General features: G+C 35.3%; 1 protein-coding gene across 1 annotated transcript in view; it reads left to right on the top strand.

Moving 5' to 3' along the window:
- The first annotated feature begins 2,761 nt into the window (after positions 1–2,761).
- LOC121414536 (nuclear receptor subfamily 2 group E member 1-like) overlaps positions 2,762–15,730 on the top strand; it is a 33,132-nt gene continuing 20,163 nt past the window's right edge. The window contains 1 exon segment of the mRNA XM_041607745.1: positions 2,762–3,447. Within this exon segment, the coding sequence (XP_041463679.1) occupies positions 3,339–3,447 (109 nt within the window). The 5' untranslated portion in view covers positions 2,762–3,338.

Consider the following 15,730-nt stretch of genomic DNA (forward strand, 5'->3'; position numbering starts at 1 on the left):
ATGACCCATTTGTTTTGAAATATTAAAAGGTCTTTACATTTCAAATTAGACACAACTTATTTTTTTTGCACTTAGAGCAAATATTCAATTAAACTTAACTCCTGAAGGTATAAGATTCGAATGAATGTTATTTTAAACGAATATTTTTTTAATGTAAATGTAATTTCTAAAAACTTTTTTCCCATCCCGACCCCTCTCCTCTAATACCGCCCCTTCATATACTTACCCGGGCTCCCCCCCCCAAAAAAAAAAATGTATATTAGTCGATGTAATCAACACATTATATGAGCTGGGCTGCATGAAATTAAGGCAAAATTAATCAAATTATGTTACTTTTGCACACACACAAAACACGTATACTTTATGATTCGCGACAAAATCGCTATACAATTTCAGTCAAGCCGCGAGGGCAACTGAGTGGAAACCACTTTTAATAAATGTCCAATAAAGATTTAAAACGACTTCAGAGTTGACAAGGATGCATTTAAGAATATTACAAAATTAAAGATATAAAAGGAAATACCCTCTCGCTTATGCTTTGGCGGAGATTATTGGCATAATGACGTCGTAAACTTAAAAGCAAGGACACAATAGAATTTAGATACAACTTTAAGAGATATGCACGCACCCGATCGGCGATGAACGCAGTTGAGAAATAAAGCTTTAGAACAATTCAAGGGTTTAAAAAAAAAACAGATTTACACCCATGCGTAAAATTGTTATCAAAGAAGTGAATTTTGTTAAAGTGATATATCAGTCAAGCTAGGAGAGGCAATACAAAGATTATAGAGCTATTCATATAAATTCAATGATAAATAATAAATTCAATTTAATTCAAATAAAGGAAAGTGACATACCACTTTATAACAAATTGTTGGTCTTCAAGTCACCGAATATATGTTTCTCATTTGTATTATTTGCATTTACGATAGTTGTATTACTAGTATACACTCTTTAAAAAAAATTGAATAGATTATCAGAAGTGTACTTGAAATATTTTTATGATAGAGTCTAATTTTGCAATTTAAACGAACAGTTTCAACCCAGTGTATAATTTGTGTGCTTCGTATATTTTTGCCTTGTTTTTATCCATTAAGAGCCCCTCTGATATTTAAATGTATTATACTTGAGAGCGTAACATAAACTAGCATATGATATTATAAATTATGACCACCGAACCCCCATGATATTTGATGAGTGAAAAATAAGAAAGAAGAGAAGAAAAACAAGAAAAAGAGAGAGAAACGGAAAGAGGAGCACAGGTCCTGCAACTATTTTCACCTCTGTGAATAAATTGAGAAAAAAAAATAAAATGACGTCTTGGCCCCCCCCCCCCCTCCTCCGCTTCTATCAAAATGCCTAAGCGACCCCCTTGTTAGCTTATGTCAATCCTATGTGGCATGGCCGTACACAGATTTTTTTCCAAGGGGGCAAACGCGTACAAATTTTCGAAGAAACTCGAAAGCGAGGGACCGATGCGACCGAGCTTGTTCTGGGGCGCTTTTGTATTTTCTAAAGTGACATTCAGGTATTTCATGCACACTTCTTGTGAATTTTGTGAAAATTTTCGATTAAATATGTAAGTTTTCAAAATATCTGGGGGCACTGTCCCCCCCCCCCCCCCCGTACAACCATATACTTTAGGGATGTTGCTACCAAAAGATTATATACACGTGCCATGACATGTTGAATAAGCTAGAACAATATCGTTTTTATCATATGAGTTACTCAAATTTTAAGATGACACAGTGTATTTCCTTTCTGATGTAAAACAAGTATTTTTGATCAGTTACTCAAATTTTTAAATGACACAGTCTATCTCCTTTCTGCATGATGTTAAACAAGAATTTTATTGTTATACTTTTATCCCAAAAAGTAAGTAAATTCTATCTGTCGATCAAGCAGATTCTCTTGGTACTTTCAGCAGTGAATGGCCGAAATGATTCCAAAGGGAGATCAAAATGTTTCCCGTCTTCAACACCAGTCGTTCTTTTTACATTTTAATCTGGAAACGTCAGAGAAAAGTGTAGCCTAAAATAAAACAAAATGAAAAAAACACGCGAAGGGCTCGCGGTTTGTTTCAAAACCTTACTTTTTTAAAGTGCTTTCATGGAATCGCCATATCTCAAGCATCTCATGAAGAAGAAATATTAACCCAGTCAATTTTTTTTTTGTTCACAACACTTTTTTTGGGGGGGAGATGACACAACTGGCACCGGAATGATGAACACCCTTCCCGATGATACCAGATTGAAATTTCACTTTGATTTTCATTTTGACCGATTCCAATCAATAAAAAAAATACATGTCCACACGCGTAGAGATTATTTTTGATATCATAATAATGCATTTCTCAAACTGAATATTACAATCATTATTATGATAATGAGGAGCCGATCGTGGATTATTAACCAAAATGGTATAATATTTATTGGCTCTCTAAATGAAATGCCGCGAGTTCACCTTACCGGCTGCAAAGCCGTCGTCTATCAATCTGAGCGAAAGAACTTCCCTCAGTGCAGCCAGCGCAGCCGGTACTGATGATGTATACGCCAACATGTTTCCGACGAAAACTTATTTTTGCGCACAGGTAAATCTGATCAGGTGAAATGCTGCATTTCGATGGCGTTCTCCGTGACCCCCAGCCAGCCAATCGCCTGCCCGATCGGCCGGTCTGCGAAGAAAGGCGATCATGCGAAACCACTAAAACTAAAAGGAGGAGGAGCTTCGCTTTGGTTTCGCGAGAGAGAAATAGAGGGGGAGAGAAGGGTAGAAAGGGCTTCTTTTCAAACAATAGTATCAGTCAGTCTTCTTTTGTAAAGGTGTGCTCGAAGTTTTTTTTTCTTTCTTTTTCTCTTTCGTGGACTATTTTGAACTCTTATCCGATTTGCGGAGAGCGTGTGAAGTAGTCTTGGTTAGCCGCAGTACTTTTTTTGAAAGAGAGCGGAGTCGATGATGCTCAGGCGCCCATAACGTTAGGGGACTCGTCAAGTGACGTGCGGTTGTCTTCTACCAGTCGAGGAAGCGATAAGTTATACATATGTCACTCTCTTCAGTTGATTCATAATGAGTTTGGCTATCTTTTATTGATCACTCTTCAAACACTTCTCTCCATCTGCCTTCAATTACGCAAACAAGTTCACCACTTCCAACTCACCATCCACTCACCGCTGCCTTGCCCGTGTCTTTCCCGACAGATACCGCTCACCGCTCCGTTGGCCGTACTATTTCCGTCCAATGCTCCTTTTTGTTCGACGAAAACTGGACTTCATATCATTTTAGTGTGTCTTCGAAAACTCTATAATCAGTCTTCGGGGAAAATCTTGATCTCTAACTTAATGAGAGGTGACTTTGAGATTCGTACTCTCGCCGGGGGAGCGGCAACATCGTCATCAGCATCGAATACCAAACCTAATATGAGTTCGAGCAAGAATTCTTCTACTTCCAGTAAGTGTACCAAACGGTCATTTACAATATCTCACATGAATATTATATATCAATTGCATTAACTTTCTGTTTTTCATTCATTATTCATTGTCATTTTCTATACAGGAAAAGTGGGTCCTCCGTTCGTAACTCTCAGATTTTTTGCTTTATTATCACAACGTAATCGTTTTATATATTTTTCTTCTTTTTTGTACATATACCAGCTTTAAGGAATACAAATTGAATTAAAATGAAAATAAGTCCAGGTTGCTCGGTCGTTTAAGACACAGACAGGACTAATATTATGTAAATAATGAATTATTTTAATCAATAGATAACTTTTAAAAAATACCATAGCACTTATTTCGTCAAGTTGCACAATTTTTTTGGTCATCTTCTTCAAAAAGTGAATTATTTTCGACAAGAACTGGCTGTGGTGTGATGATTGTGTCCTGTTGTATACTCATTTAATTCTTTATTTTAGAAATGTATATCTACTTCAAATAGGCCCCAAAAAATGACATAGAAAAAACGTTTTCTCAGTTTCCAGATTTGCTGACGTGGATTGGGACATGATTGTTTTTTTATTGTATTTATTTCGTTCATCTCGGTAATCAATCTGAAATAAAGTAACATAAAATTACAAACAAAAACCAAGTAAGAAATATATACATAGAGGAGATAAAAGTCGGAAAAGGAACGAAAGTATCTCATATTTTAATTATAAAATGATCAAGAATGCAATCGAATATAAAACAATATATAATAACAATAACAATGATAGTATCAATGGTTGATCATCAAGAAAAAAAAGAAAACAACGATGAAAGCGTATTACAATCTTTGTTATTTTCACACTGTAATTGTTTTAAAGAAAGTCAATGAATGGTCTTGTATTATTTTTCAATGTTTATACAAATACCGCGTTTATTTTGGTATTGCAACAAACATGACAAAGGGACCTATAAAATCTAGGCCTGGGTCCCGTAACACAAAGGTTAGCAATTAATCGCACGCTTGATTTTCACGATTGATTGTACATCGTAATCAATGGAATCAATAGTGGAAAAATGTTCTACGATCATTGCTAAGCTTTGTGTTACGGGCCCAAGATTTTATAATTTACTTTTTTTTTCATTCCAAGAAAAACACACCTTCATTTCATACTTACAATTTGAAATTTCCATTTCCGTTTATGCTCTATATTATACTGCTTTTTTCTGTTTTACGAAGTAAGAATGCCCTTCTATAAAATTGTGCTTGATTTGTATTGCTTAATATTACTTTGTGTTATGCTTTGAATGGAAATGAAATAAAGAATTGAATTAAATTAAATTGATCGAATTGAAATTCCTTATGAATTCATAACCAAAAATGTGCCGTATACAAGGTATATTTTGTATCGACAGAACCTTTATCGACGCGAAAATACATTCACTGTATAGGAACGACCGTTATACTTCCTATAGTCACAGTAATATCATATTTATTTCAGTATTACTTTATTTTGGTCATTAAAGCCCTCACCAGTTTGTTAATGAAATAGAGTGCCAATAATTATTGAATTGGGGTGAAAATTATATTAGCCAACATAAACCAGTAGAATAAAACGTTTGAATAACTACCATGACTGTACAATTATCTGACATTCTATTGCAGTAAAACGTCCTAATTTTTTTTTTTTACTTTTTCCACGTATAATTTCATTATTATAAGGTCAAATTCGTGGCAATTAGAATAATAATGTTGATCTCAACAATGAAGAAAGAATATGAGAGGGGGTGGGCGAGAAATAGCAGTGAGGGAGATAGGACTCGATCTCGTGTTCTTTCTTTGCCCTTATTTTATTCGATTTAACAATACAATGTATTCCACGTGCATGTAGACTATTACATGATTGATAACACTTGATAACTGTGAGCATGGACCAACCTTATCACTATTTTCATTGTTATGGAGTTACACTCTTCGAAAAAAGGGGGGTTCGTAGAGGGTTTTATGCCTGTCCCGTATATGGAACATTAAGGATAAAAAAAGATTCCCTAAAACATACAAAAGGTGCTAACTACCTTAAAAGGCTGCTTTTTTTAATTTTTAAGTTTCTGTATAAAGCGTTTAAGGTTCTTGATCACGTAAAGAACGTTTTGGGGATCCTTTTTCTCGAGGGTTCCAAATAAGGGACAAAATTGGTCTAATTCGCACCTTTTTCGCTGGGAGAGTGTATATGCTTTGACAATGAGCCCAATTAAGGGGCCAAACAACCAAGTCCCTCTCTTTATAGTCTTGGTTAAACTTATGTATTGGAAATTGAATGGGCAGCAATCCTTCCTACTCCCCATCCTCCTCCAACAAAGAAATGTAATGGTTACAGTTTTTCATTATCATACAGTCATCATCATCATGTCTCCGGTTAGTGACCAAAATGAAAATGTAAGCTATATTATACTCAAGAATCCTTCGATTCATACGATGCGAATAAACGCACCGTTTCAAGCTAAAATTCTTATTAGAGTTGACCTATTTTTTAAAATCATATTTCAGGGTTGTTCTTTGGAAAATAACGTTCGGGGAATATGCAAATCTTCGGTGGTTTGTTTTCGTTCAAACTATCACTTTTAAGAAGGAACTTCGCGATTCAGCAAACCAGTTTCAAAAGTAAATTCTAATATTATAATCTTGAATTATGGTCTTAGATTTGTATATGATACTTTTTGTTAATTTTCATTTATATTTATGTATATATAATCAAGTGCATGTTCTGCATCCATTTGTAAAGGTGGAGGACTCCGTTGTAAAGCAATTTTCATAATTGAACCGGACTACCCTCCACCATATTACATCATTCATGACAAATAGAACATGAATATATATATATTATACATAACTACATAAATATGAATATCCCGTCAGAAGCACGCTCTAAGTACTATCAATATTATTGGCATTTTATTAGTGCTCAATAAATTCAAACTAAATTGAAATTATTTTCTCGAAGGGCACAGGTGATATAAACCCAAAGTGCGATTATTGTCAAGGGAATTCGGGCCCATGAGAAGAAAATAGAACAGACATGATAGAGAAGGTGAAATTGTGTGGGCGATTCTTTATAAAAAAAAAGGGGGGGATACCAACCCATCAAGATGAAACTGAAATAATCAGATAATACAATAGTCAAGAAACTACAAGCCACTTGAGGTGTGTGAGTCTTGGAATTAATTTTACAATAATTTCATCATAGAGTAAGGCTTATAAACCAATTGATGGGTGTCGAAGACGAAGACCTCATCAAGTCAACGTATTATATACTACATGCTGGAAATCAAAATGGTAAAAGCACGAACCTTCACTACCTCATTCTGTCTCGAAAGCCCAAACCTTTCACTTCCCGTTGTTTTGTAAAGATTTTACAAGATACCCTTGATGTTAAAATCCGAAAGTGAAAATGAACACTTGAATTAAACTCAAGGAAACTTTTAAAGAAACTTCAAAAAAGAAGAAGCAATTACAGCCACACAATAATAATCTTGGGTTTTTGCTTGCAATCTCGTGATAGTATAAGGTATAGACTTATGCAATTGCTTCCTGTTTTGTTCAACGGTATAATGACGTGAAGTCACCTCTGTCCAACTTTTACTTTATTTTCTTGTAAAAATATAGGCGTGTGTCAAACGTCCCTTGGTATTTTCAGTTTATTTACGACTCTTTTTGGCTTCCTTTACACCGTACTTACACTTTATTTACACTTTTTACACATGTTTTACACTTATTTTTCTATTCATCTTTTCTCAATTCTTTACACTTCCTTTACACTTCATTTTCTATTAGGCATTATACACTTTCATTAACTTACACCTTTATGACACTTCTATTACGATTTGTTTACAATCTCTTTAAAATTCTTTACACTTTCTTTACACTAATTCCTTGAATCATTCAGGCTACACTTCATTTCCGTGCAGCACATTCCATACCACATTCATGAATTTTTCATTCCTCTGCTAAAACTCTTGACTGCCTCTTTACAGGCCTTAGGGTTCAAGACCTCACGGCGATTTAAACGACAAACCCCTGAGGGCACATACAGAATTCTTTCGTGCAGGCCCCGGGGGCACTCATTTTTCTCAGGGCAACATGGTGCATTTAAGATGCATTTTTGCAGTACGGCGCCACGCGTAGCATCTCCCGTGAAAAGCCTCCACCCCATACATGCCATACTTATGCTTGTTTAGTCAAGTAGTTACACGCTTGACAGTGCATGCGCGGATTCTCCCTTCTACAATTTCCTCAAGCTAAAAAGCCAAAAGATATCCTTTGTATTGCTTCATTTAATCTCGTTAGACTTGCACTCCATTTAGGTAAAAACCCTCCACTGTTGTATCATAATCCGGGTCGTCTTAATGAGGAAGCTTCTTTCGGTTTTTTTTTCTATAAGCCTCTAATTACCCCTCTTTACAAGACGGATTGTGTTTTCTTGCTTCATCTTGCCGAAGTCTTTTCAATGTCCATTAACTTTTAAAAATCCGCCCCTCCTCAAAGAGATACAAGCCAAAGGGAGCCACAAAAAGGGGACAGCATCTGTTATTCTCCGTCTTTTGACCCCCATTCTTGTAATTATTACGAAATAGTCGAAAGGGTGGAACGATATTCCTTCGGAGTTGATGGAATCATTGTCACGACTAGATCCACCGGCTCAATCGTTAAAGTCATTAGGCTTAGGGTTATTCATTTAACTATATAGGTGATAATAAAGCTCCTTTGTGGCAGCAATGCTTGTATCCTCCCCGTAATTTAACAGTTCCTTGCTTTTTATTAATCGATGTAGCTCGTTTTGCATTGACTTATTAAAGTTGGGTAAGAATGGAGTTCAAAGGGGTAGCAATCTTTCCAGAATGTGTGTGGGGGAGGGGGTTGGTGCTGAAAAATTGATGAAAAAATGATATTTCCTTGATCAACAACGACCAGTTTGGACTTTTTTCAATTTCATAGATGTAAGAGTAGAAGGGTTCTTTTTAATGCACTCATCCCTTGGCTTCCCCCACCCCCACACCATCGAAGGAGGGGTCTGATTCTGCACCCTAAGTTTTGTAACTTCGACTCCCCCACCCGTCGCCGTGTTCTTAAAAATGTAAAGACTTCTGTTTGAGCGTCTTTCAACCTCACTTGTTCTAATATCACAAAATAAATATTCAACAAGTTTTAGAGAAAGTTTTGTAACTTTAATCCTGTCCCGTCCCGCTCCCCGAAAGGGTGTTGCCACTGCACCCTTCCACCACTCTTCGTCGGTCCGATGGGATCGCCCATTACCCCCTTTGATGATTACTCCCGTGATAAACTTTCAAAACACGAACAAAGTCAACGACTTAAGTCAAAGATTAGAAGGGTCCCAGTGCATAGCTGAGCTAAGTAATAAATAGGGCTTTCACCCCAAAATTTGTTTTCTTCAGACTCTCTTTCTTTATCAGCTTTTCCCTGGCATCACAGAGTCGCAGAAGCCATATTATTCACGTTCAAAACTGTAAACTAGTAGCACTTTTATTAAATGAAGCCCGTGCAGAGAAGTATATGCTTTGGACAATAAAATAAGAAGACCTTTAAAAAAATACGTTTCTGCCAGAAGATTGAGCCCCTCTCTCTCCCTTTTTCTTACCCCCAAACTTAGTCCCTCTCTATAACACTGTAAAAAAATGAAGTGCTAATTTAGCACTTACAGTGCTTATATAGTGACTTCGAGTGCTGACTTTCTTGTTCAAATTTGAACTAGTAAATCAGCAGTGCAGTCACTATACAAGCACTTGGAACGCTAAATTAGCACTTCATTTTTTACAGTGAACATTAATGTCATGTTAAAGTCTGCATATATTTTAAAACAAATTATATTAAAAATAAAAATAGTGTATAGTCCTACAATATTTAAATTGATATTTAGATAAGCATCAGTTTTATATTGTAATGCTTTGAATATGGTATTCAAATCGTTTTAATTTAGATTATTATTATTCATAATAAAAGCCTTTTCCGACCTTATGTTCGTTTATTGGTCAAATTTCCCTATACATTATATAGGCCTAAATTCACTTAAAAATAAAATCCTATCGCCCCATCAGCTATCATATATCTATTCTTTTCTATTTTTTAACTTCCGTGGTATTGAAATTGTATTGGTGTCATACATTTGGCTCATTGCTGTTGAGGAAATCCATGAACGTCGGGCGGCCGCGGGGCAGCCACCGCGCAACCTCTGGCGGTTTCTTTCCTAGAATTGCCTTTAGAATCTAACCGAAGGCAATTCTCGGCGCATAATCAGATAATGCACGTTCATAGAGATTGCAACCGAACGAAAAAAAAATGCGGTGTTGTTTTGAAGTATTCAAAAAGTGCAAAGACTGAAATAATTGCAAATACATCCCGACACAGCTCGCTGATTTAGAATTCCACTTACACTTTTTATGTTCGTTATACATCATTCTGATGACAAGCACTATTAACATGATGTTTGGCTAAGATTTCTCTTTCATGAAGCGTTGGAACGTCCATCTTTCTTTTTGATAGTTTTCTTTACTTTCCAAAAAAAGTCTCAACCCCCAGATTTCAATAAATATGATGGTGTGGTGTGAATGAAGAAGGCATAAGCTTAGCATCACAACAATACTTGTGTATAAGAATGTTGAAAGTACTCTTCGCTCAGCACATCTGCGGAATATGTAATCAAAAAGTCACATTTTAATTGGTTATATTAATAGAGTGAGCAGTCGTGTTATACGTCTACTTTGAAATAGTTTCAACCCCAATTTTCAATAAATATGGTGATATGGAGTAAAAATGAATAAGGTAAGAGTTTGAGCATCACACGCGCATGCAGTGACATTGAAAATATTTAAGCATTGTAATATATAACTTTAACAAATATGTAAAATATGTAATCAAAAAGTCAAATGCGAAGATGATATTTGATTGAGCACTCGCGTTAATATTAGATTATACAAACAGACAGAGCTGAATATAGAAGAAGAAAAGGAAAAAAAACGTGTGTGGTGCGATTAATCTGTCATTGCTTTGAAAAAATCAGAGGAATCTTTATTAATTGAATTGTTAGTGCCAGGAACGTCAATCTATAATGAATTGATTCACTGGTTGTTTATTACACTAGAAAACATACAAATAAAGGCCAACACACTCGTAAATAAATCAGACCATTGATCGGCGAGCATGGTGCGATTTGTCAACAATTGTTCGAGATCTTCTGGTTATGCTGAATATCAAAATGTCTTTTCTCTTCCAAAAAAATTAAAGAGAGCAAAATCAACATTGTTATAACATAACTGCAGCATTATTGCACGACCGCCATTGACATGACATGAAAATACCCGCATGCAGTCCCAACAGTTGGTTTTCGTGTCATCTCTCAAACCGTCAATGAACTGGACGCGGATAATCTTTGCGCATTAATTATGATAGCAACGATATCACCAACGGTAAATGATGACTTCACCCAACCAATGCATCTTCTGCATATCTCGACGATTCATTTGGAGCAGAAATCTGCCAAAGAACACGCATTCCTGACCCGATTTCTTTTCAATCTTTCTTCACAAATGTGATTGATACTTGTCCTCGTACCCCTAGCGAGTGGCATCCATCCAATTTTTTTTTGTAAATGTTTGTAGTTGTGACAAATAGATGGATGCGATCATTGTTTGATATTAGAACCCAATCTAGACTGCTTTCATCATGACTAAACGAGTCCTTTTTGTGCTCGATTTTGTTTTTGTCATTTAGCGTGAAGTCATTTTGGGATTATATTAGAAAATTCACCACCCTTTCAGTGATGACTGAGATTCAAATAAACCGATATGATTGCTTTATGATCGAAGTACAATGAAGCGTGTAGTAAAGGATTGGTGGACACACACTCTGAAAAAAAAATATTGGGTAAAAATGCTCCATGAGGGTAATTATGTGTCCAACCAACATTGGGCATTTTTATATATCCAGTGTGATGAAAATTGTGCCCATTATTAAGCAATTGCTGCTCATTTTTCAACCTGAAAGGGCAATATGCTTCCCGAATTGGGTAAAATACTGCCTAAAATTGGTTGGGCGCATAATAACCCTCGTGCTGGTTTAAATTTTACCCAGTATTTTTTACCCGTATAGGACCTCATCGGCCATTGTTAGCATTAGCACGTTTAAAGTTTTGGTGTTAGCTCAAGACCTACATGTACAGATGTATGGATGTTATTACAACACGATCGGTTGTTTCTCCACTCTGTGGTGTTGGTGTTATGTCTCTATGGTGTAGATTTTAACACATCAGGGTTTGATCTCCTGGTGACATCAACTGATTAACACCCCGGTTTTTAAATTGATGATGTGATACTATTCATTAGCTCTAATACTGCAATAATATCTAAAAAAAAAATGTAGTCAGAGAAATAAGCACGATAGGTGTTACGTGTTACACTTTGAAATCTTGATGTTGATAGTACACCTCCATTGTTTAGCCAGGACCGTACACCATGTATGTTACACCACACAGTGTTATATTACGGTGTTAGGTCAACACCCGTATATATATAGATGTTTGTAACACGTTATTATTATAAAACTCATGGTGTTACGTTCAAATTACGTGCATAATGTAGAATATTTTTAGCACATTGAAGTAGAACCATTATATTTAATTCTTTACATTATTCTTTACACAATTATATTTAATTCTTTACTCCCAAGGAGTGGAGGATGTGCACACATTGTGTGCGGGAATGACTGATTGAATCCGATGACTAGGGTAATAATACCTCTGCAAAGAGCTTAGACACGTCATTCCGATATAAGCACTATATAAAAGCGGAATATTATTATTATAGGTTTTCCTGTCCAATTTCATCAGAGTTGCAATTAAATTAATGAAAGGACGTTCAAATTCGAAATATTTCGTCCACCCTCTGCACACATAGTTCATTTTCATTCATTTAGTATTCAGTTCCGTTCTATATTATTCCTTTGAATTCTGTAGAAATTCAATTTAGAGAGAAATTCGTTCAAATTAATGGCCCTTAGGTGTCATTTAATTTCGCGACGACGAGCTGATCGTTTAATTTCGCCTAAAACACCATTTTCAATTTCATTTATCGGCACACATAATTGCACTTTAAACTTCCAAATTCAGATAACATGTTTCTGTATTCAGTTTTTTTCAAACTTTACCCTTTCTATTTTTTGCGGATCTTTTCAGTTAGAATCATTTTATTCCATTATGATTGATAAAGACGTAATTCATGTAACACTTAAAGGATATGGTTGTAAACGCTTATTCTTTTAGTGATTGATGAGTTGGTGCAGGGGCGGATCCAGGATTTCCCAAAAGGGGGCACATTTTCTGGAGGAATATGACGAGCAAAAAAAGAAGGTTTTTAACAAAAGAATAAGGGTAATTGTGCCTCTCAAAGGGGGGGCACGAGTTGGCTGTGCCCCCCCCCCTGGATCCGCCATTGAGTGGGTGGATGACCTATAGTATGCCAATGGTAGGTATTTTTTCTTCATCATCTTGTTCTTTTTTATATCACATAATTGTATATAATTTAAATCGTTTTGGGGAAGGGATGGGTATCATGGTATTGACCACAGTCTATAGTTATGAAAGTGGAACAAAAACGAGTTGTTGTTCCGATGATGGTCTGTCAGATGTAAAATTCAGTAAAATTTTTAACATCCAATTTAGGAGTAAAACCCATTTCGATAATTATACAAAAGAAGTAAAAAACAACAACAACGAAAAACACTGTCCATATCCTGTAAGTGATTGCATATTAATGATTTTGAATTCCTAAACGTTCGCAAGGAAGGTACCGGTGCGAATTTGAAAACACTACTCAGCTATTTTAATTTGATCGCTCTTTATAAATGTTTAAATGAGATAACTATGAAATCGCGTGCCATTAGAATTAAATTAAATTAAGTATTTGGCTATTTAAATGCTGATCTCATAGGTCATTCAAATTAGTTGCAAATTGAATTATTACATCATTAAATCGGTTGAAATTTTGACGAAATTGGACGGGAAAACCTATACTATCATTATAATCATTATTATCATCATTATTATTATTATCATTAATATTACTATTATTATTATTTGAAAAATGCATTTTACAGTTGCTTTAGTTTGACTAGAATGAATGGATTGGGGGAATTTAATGTTGTATCTTTACCCTACATAGACATGATTGGGTAAACCTCTTATAGAATGAAGTGTTCAAGTTCTACACATTAAAAGAAACGGAAAGGTACACGGAAATAATACTCTGATAAAAAGGAGGTGGGGAAAAAGAACTCCTCTATATGATAAATCATTAAATCGGAGTTAGTTGTATGGTCATGTAAGTGACATAACGACCTTCCTTTTTCTTGGTAGTTTTGACGATCATGACTAATGTCGCGATAGATTCGAATAACATAACAAAACTTGCATAAAGATATTAACCTCGTGATTCGACTTGAGGCAAACATTATTAACTTTCCTGCCCTTGTTAATTAACTCCACGTCCATCATTCGAGTCCCTTCCTATCTTTATGAGATATCTGTTGCTTTTAAAACAAGGTAAGTACACTGCATGAACATTAGCCCTTAACAAATGTACCGAAAGGAAGATGCTTTAGACCCACTCTCGAATGCCTCTCTTCGCTTTTGGGGGGACATTAGACACCAGGTTAAACAAAAAAGCCAGAAAGTGAAATCGGGTTTCGATTGGCCCAATTAATAAAGCTATTGAATGGTTGGGACCAACACCACAATTATTAATTGCACCCTCGTTATAAGCCAGTCTTGGGTTACATTTGACAGAGTAATATTTTATGACGAGAACGACAAGAGTTATAGTCGTGGAGGAGGTACTTTCGAAGGTGCTGTAATGACTTTTTGTTGGTGCCTAAACGAGGAAGTTGGGGAGAATGACAATTGTTTAACAAAGACATTGTACCTATTAATGATTGATCACGAAATGATATTGAACATTTAAAAAAAAACTATATACAGCGATACCGGGCGGTCGCATTATGCATGCAGCATTTTATTGAATGATTTCAGAAGTACAATGCAGCTATATCGTGTATCGTATTAACACTATTAATGTCATTTTCATTGTTAAATGAACGGTGTGAAACTGCAAAATGACTTAATTGATTTTTTTAACAGCTTTTAATAACCAATTTCATCCTTTGTAATATTGATGTACACAATTACACCCATTTTTCTTATTGGCGTTAGGATGGGTTTTAATTGTGTATTATAGATACATAATCCATTATACTATAGTATATATAATATATTTATTGATAGAGCTTATTAGCTAGGAATACCAACTCTATTTTCCCGAAGAGGGAAAATTTACTCAAGATGTTGCTATTTGTTTTGAAAGAAATAACTTATGTCAGTCTTGATTACCTCCTCAAAGAAATGATGATTTTCTTCAAAATGCAATGAAATATACAGAATTCAGATACAAGACAAAGAGATTTAAAAACAGTACCCTCCCTAATCATGTACGTGTGCCTAACAAATATTACAAATCATAACTGAAATAATTTGAAAATCCTTCATCGTTTAATATAAATACATGCTTAGAAATTATGAATTCTTTTTAGTAACCATTGACTTATTGTGTTTTTTTTAAGTCTTATTATGAATGACTTTATCAATCTATCATATACATTTCCTGTTATTCATATATCTTTATCGATGACTTACTGTGCAAATGTATGTGAATAATTCTAATTGTCTCTGTATTTTTTACAATGTATTTTCAAATGATGCCCTGTAAAGCATGTGTTATTCAGTATTTACTGCAATACATGAATAAACCATTAAATGAATGAATGAATCATGCATGATCATTAATGTCCTTTTTTTCAGTTGAATAAAAATAATCGTTTTATTTCTAAGTCTTTCTTTTTCATCATCTTCTATTTTATTTTTATCTGCTGGTATACTGCTGCTGCTGCTGCTGCTGCTTCTTCTTCTTCTTCCTCCCCCTTCTTCTTCCTCCTTCTTCTTCTTCATTCTCTGCCTTTTTCTTCTTCTTCTTTCTCCTCCTTTTTCTTCTTCTTTCTCCTTCTTTTTTTTCTTCTTCTTCTTTCTCCCCTTTTTTCTTCTTCTTCTTCTCCTTCTTTCTCCTCCTCCTTCCTCTTCTTCTTCTCCTCCTCCTCCTCCTCCTCCTTTTCTTCACCTTCTCTCCCTCCTACTTCTTCTTCCCCTTCCCTTTCCCCACTTCAGAATAGACTCAACTCACCGAAATGAAATAAAATG

Source organism: Lytechinus variegatus, chromosome 4, assembly GCF_018143015.1.
Source record: "Lytechinus variegatus isolate NC3 chromosome 4, Lvar_3.0, whole genome shotgun sequence".
Classification (NCBI taxonomy): domain Eukaryota; kingdom Metazoa; phylum Echinodermata; class Echinoidea; order Temnopleuroida; family Toxopneustidae; genus Lytechinus; species Lytechinus variegatus.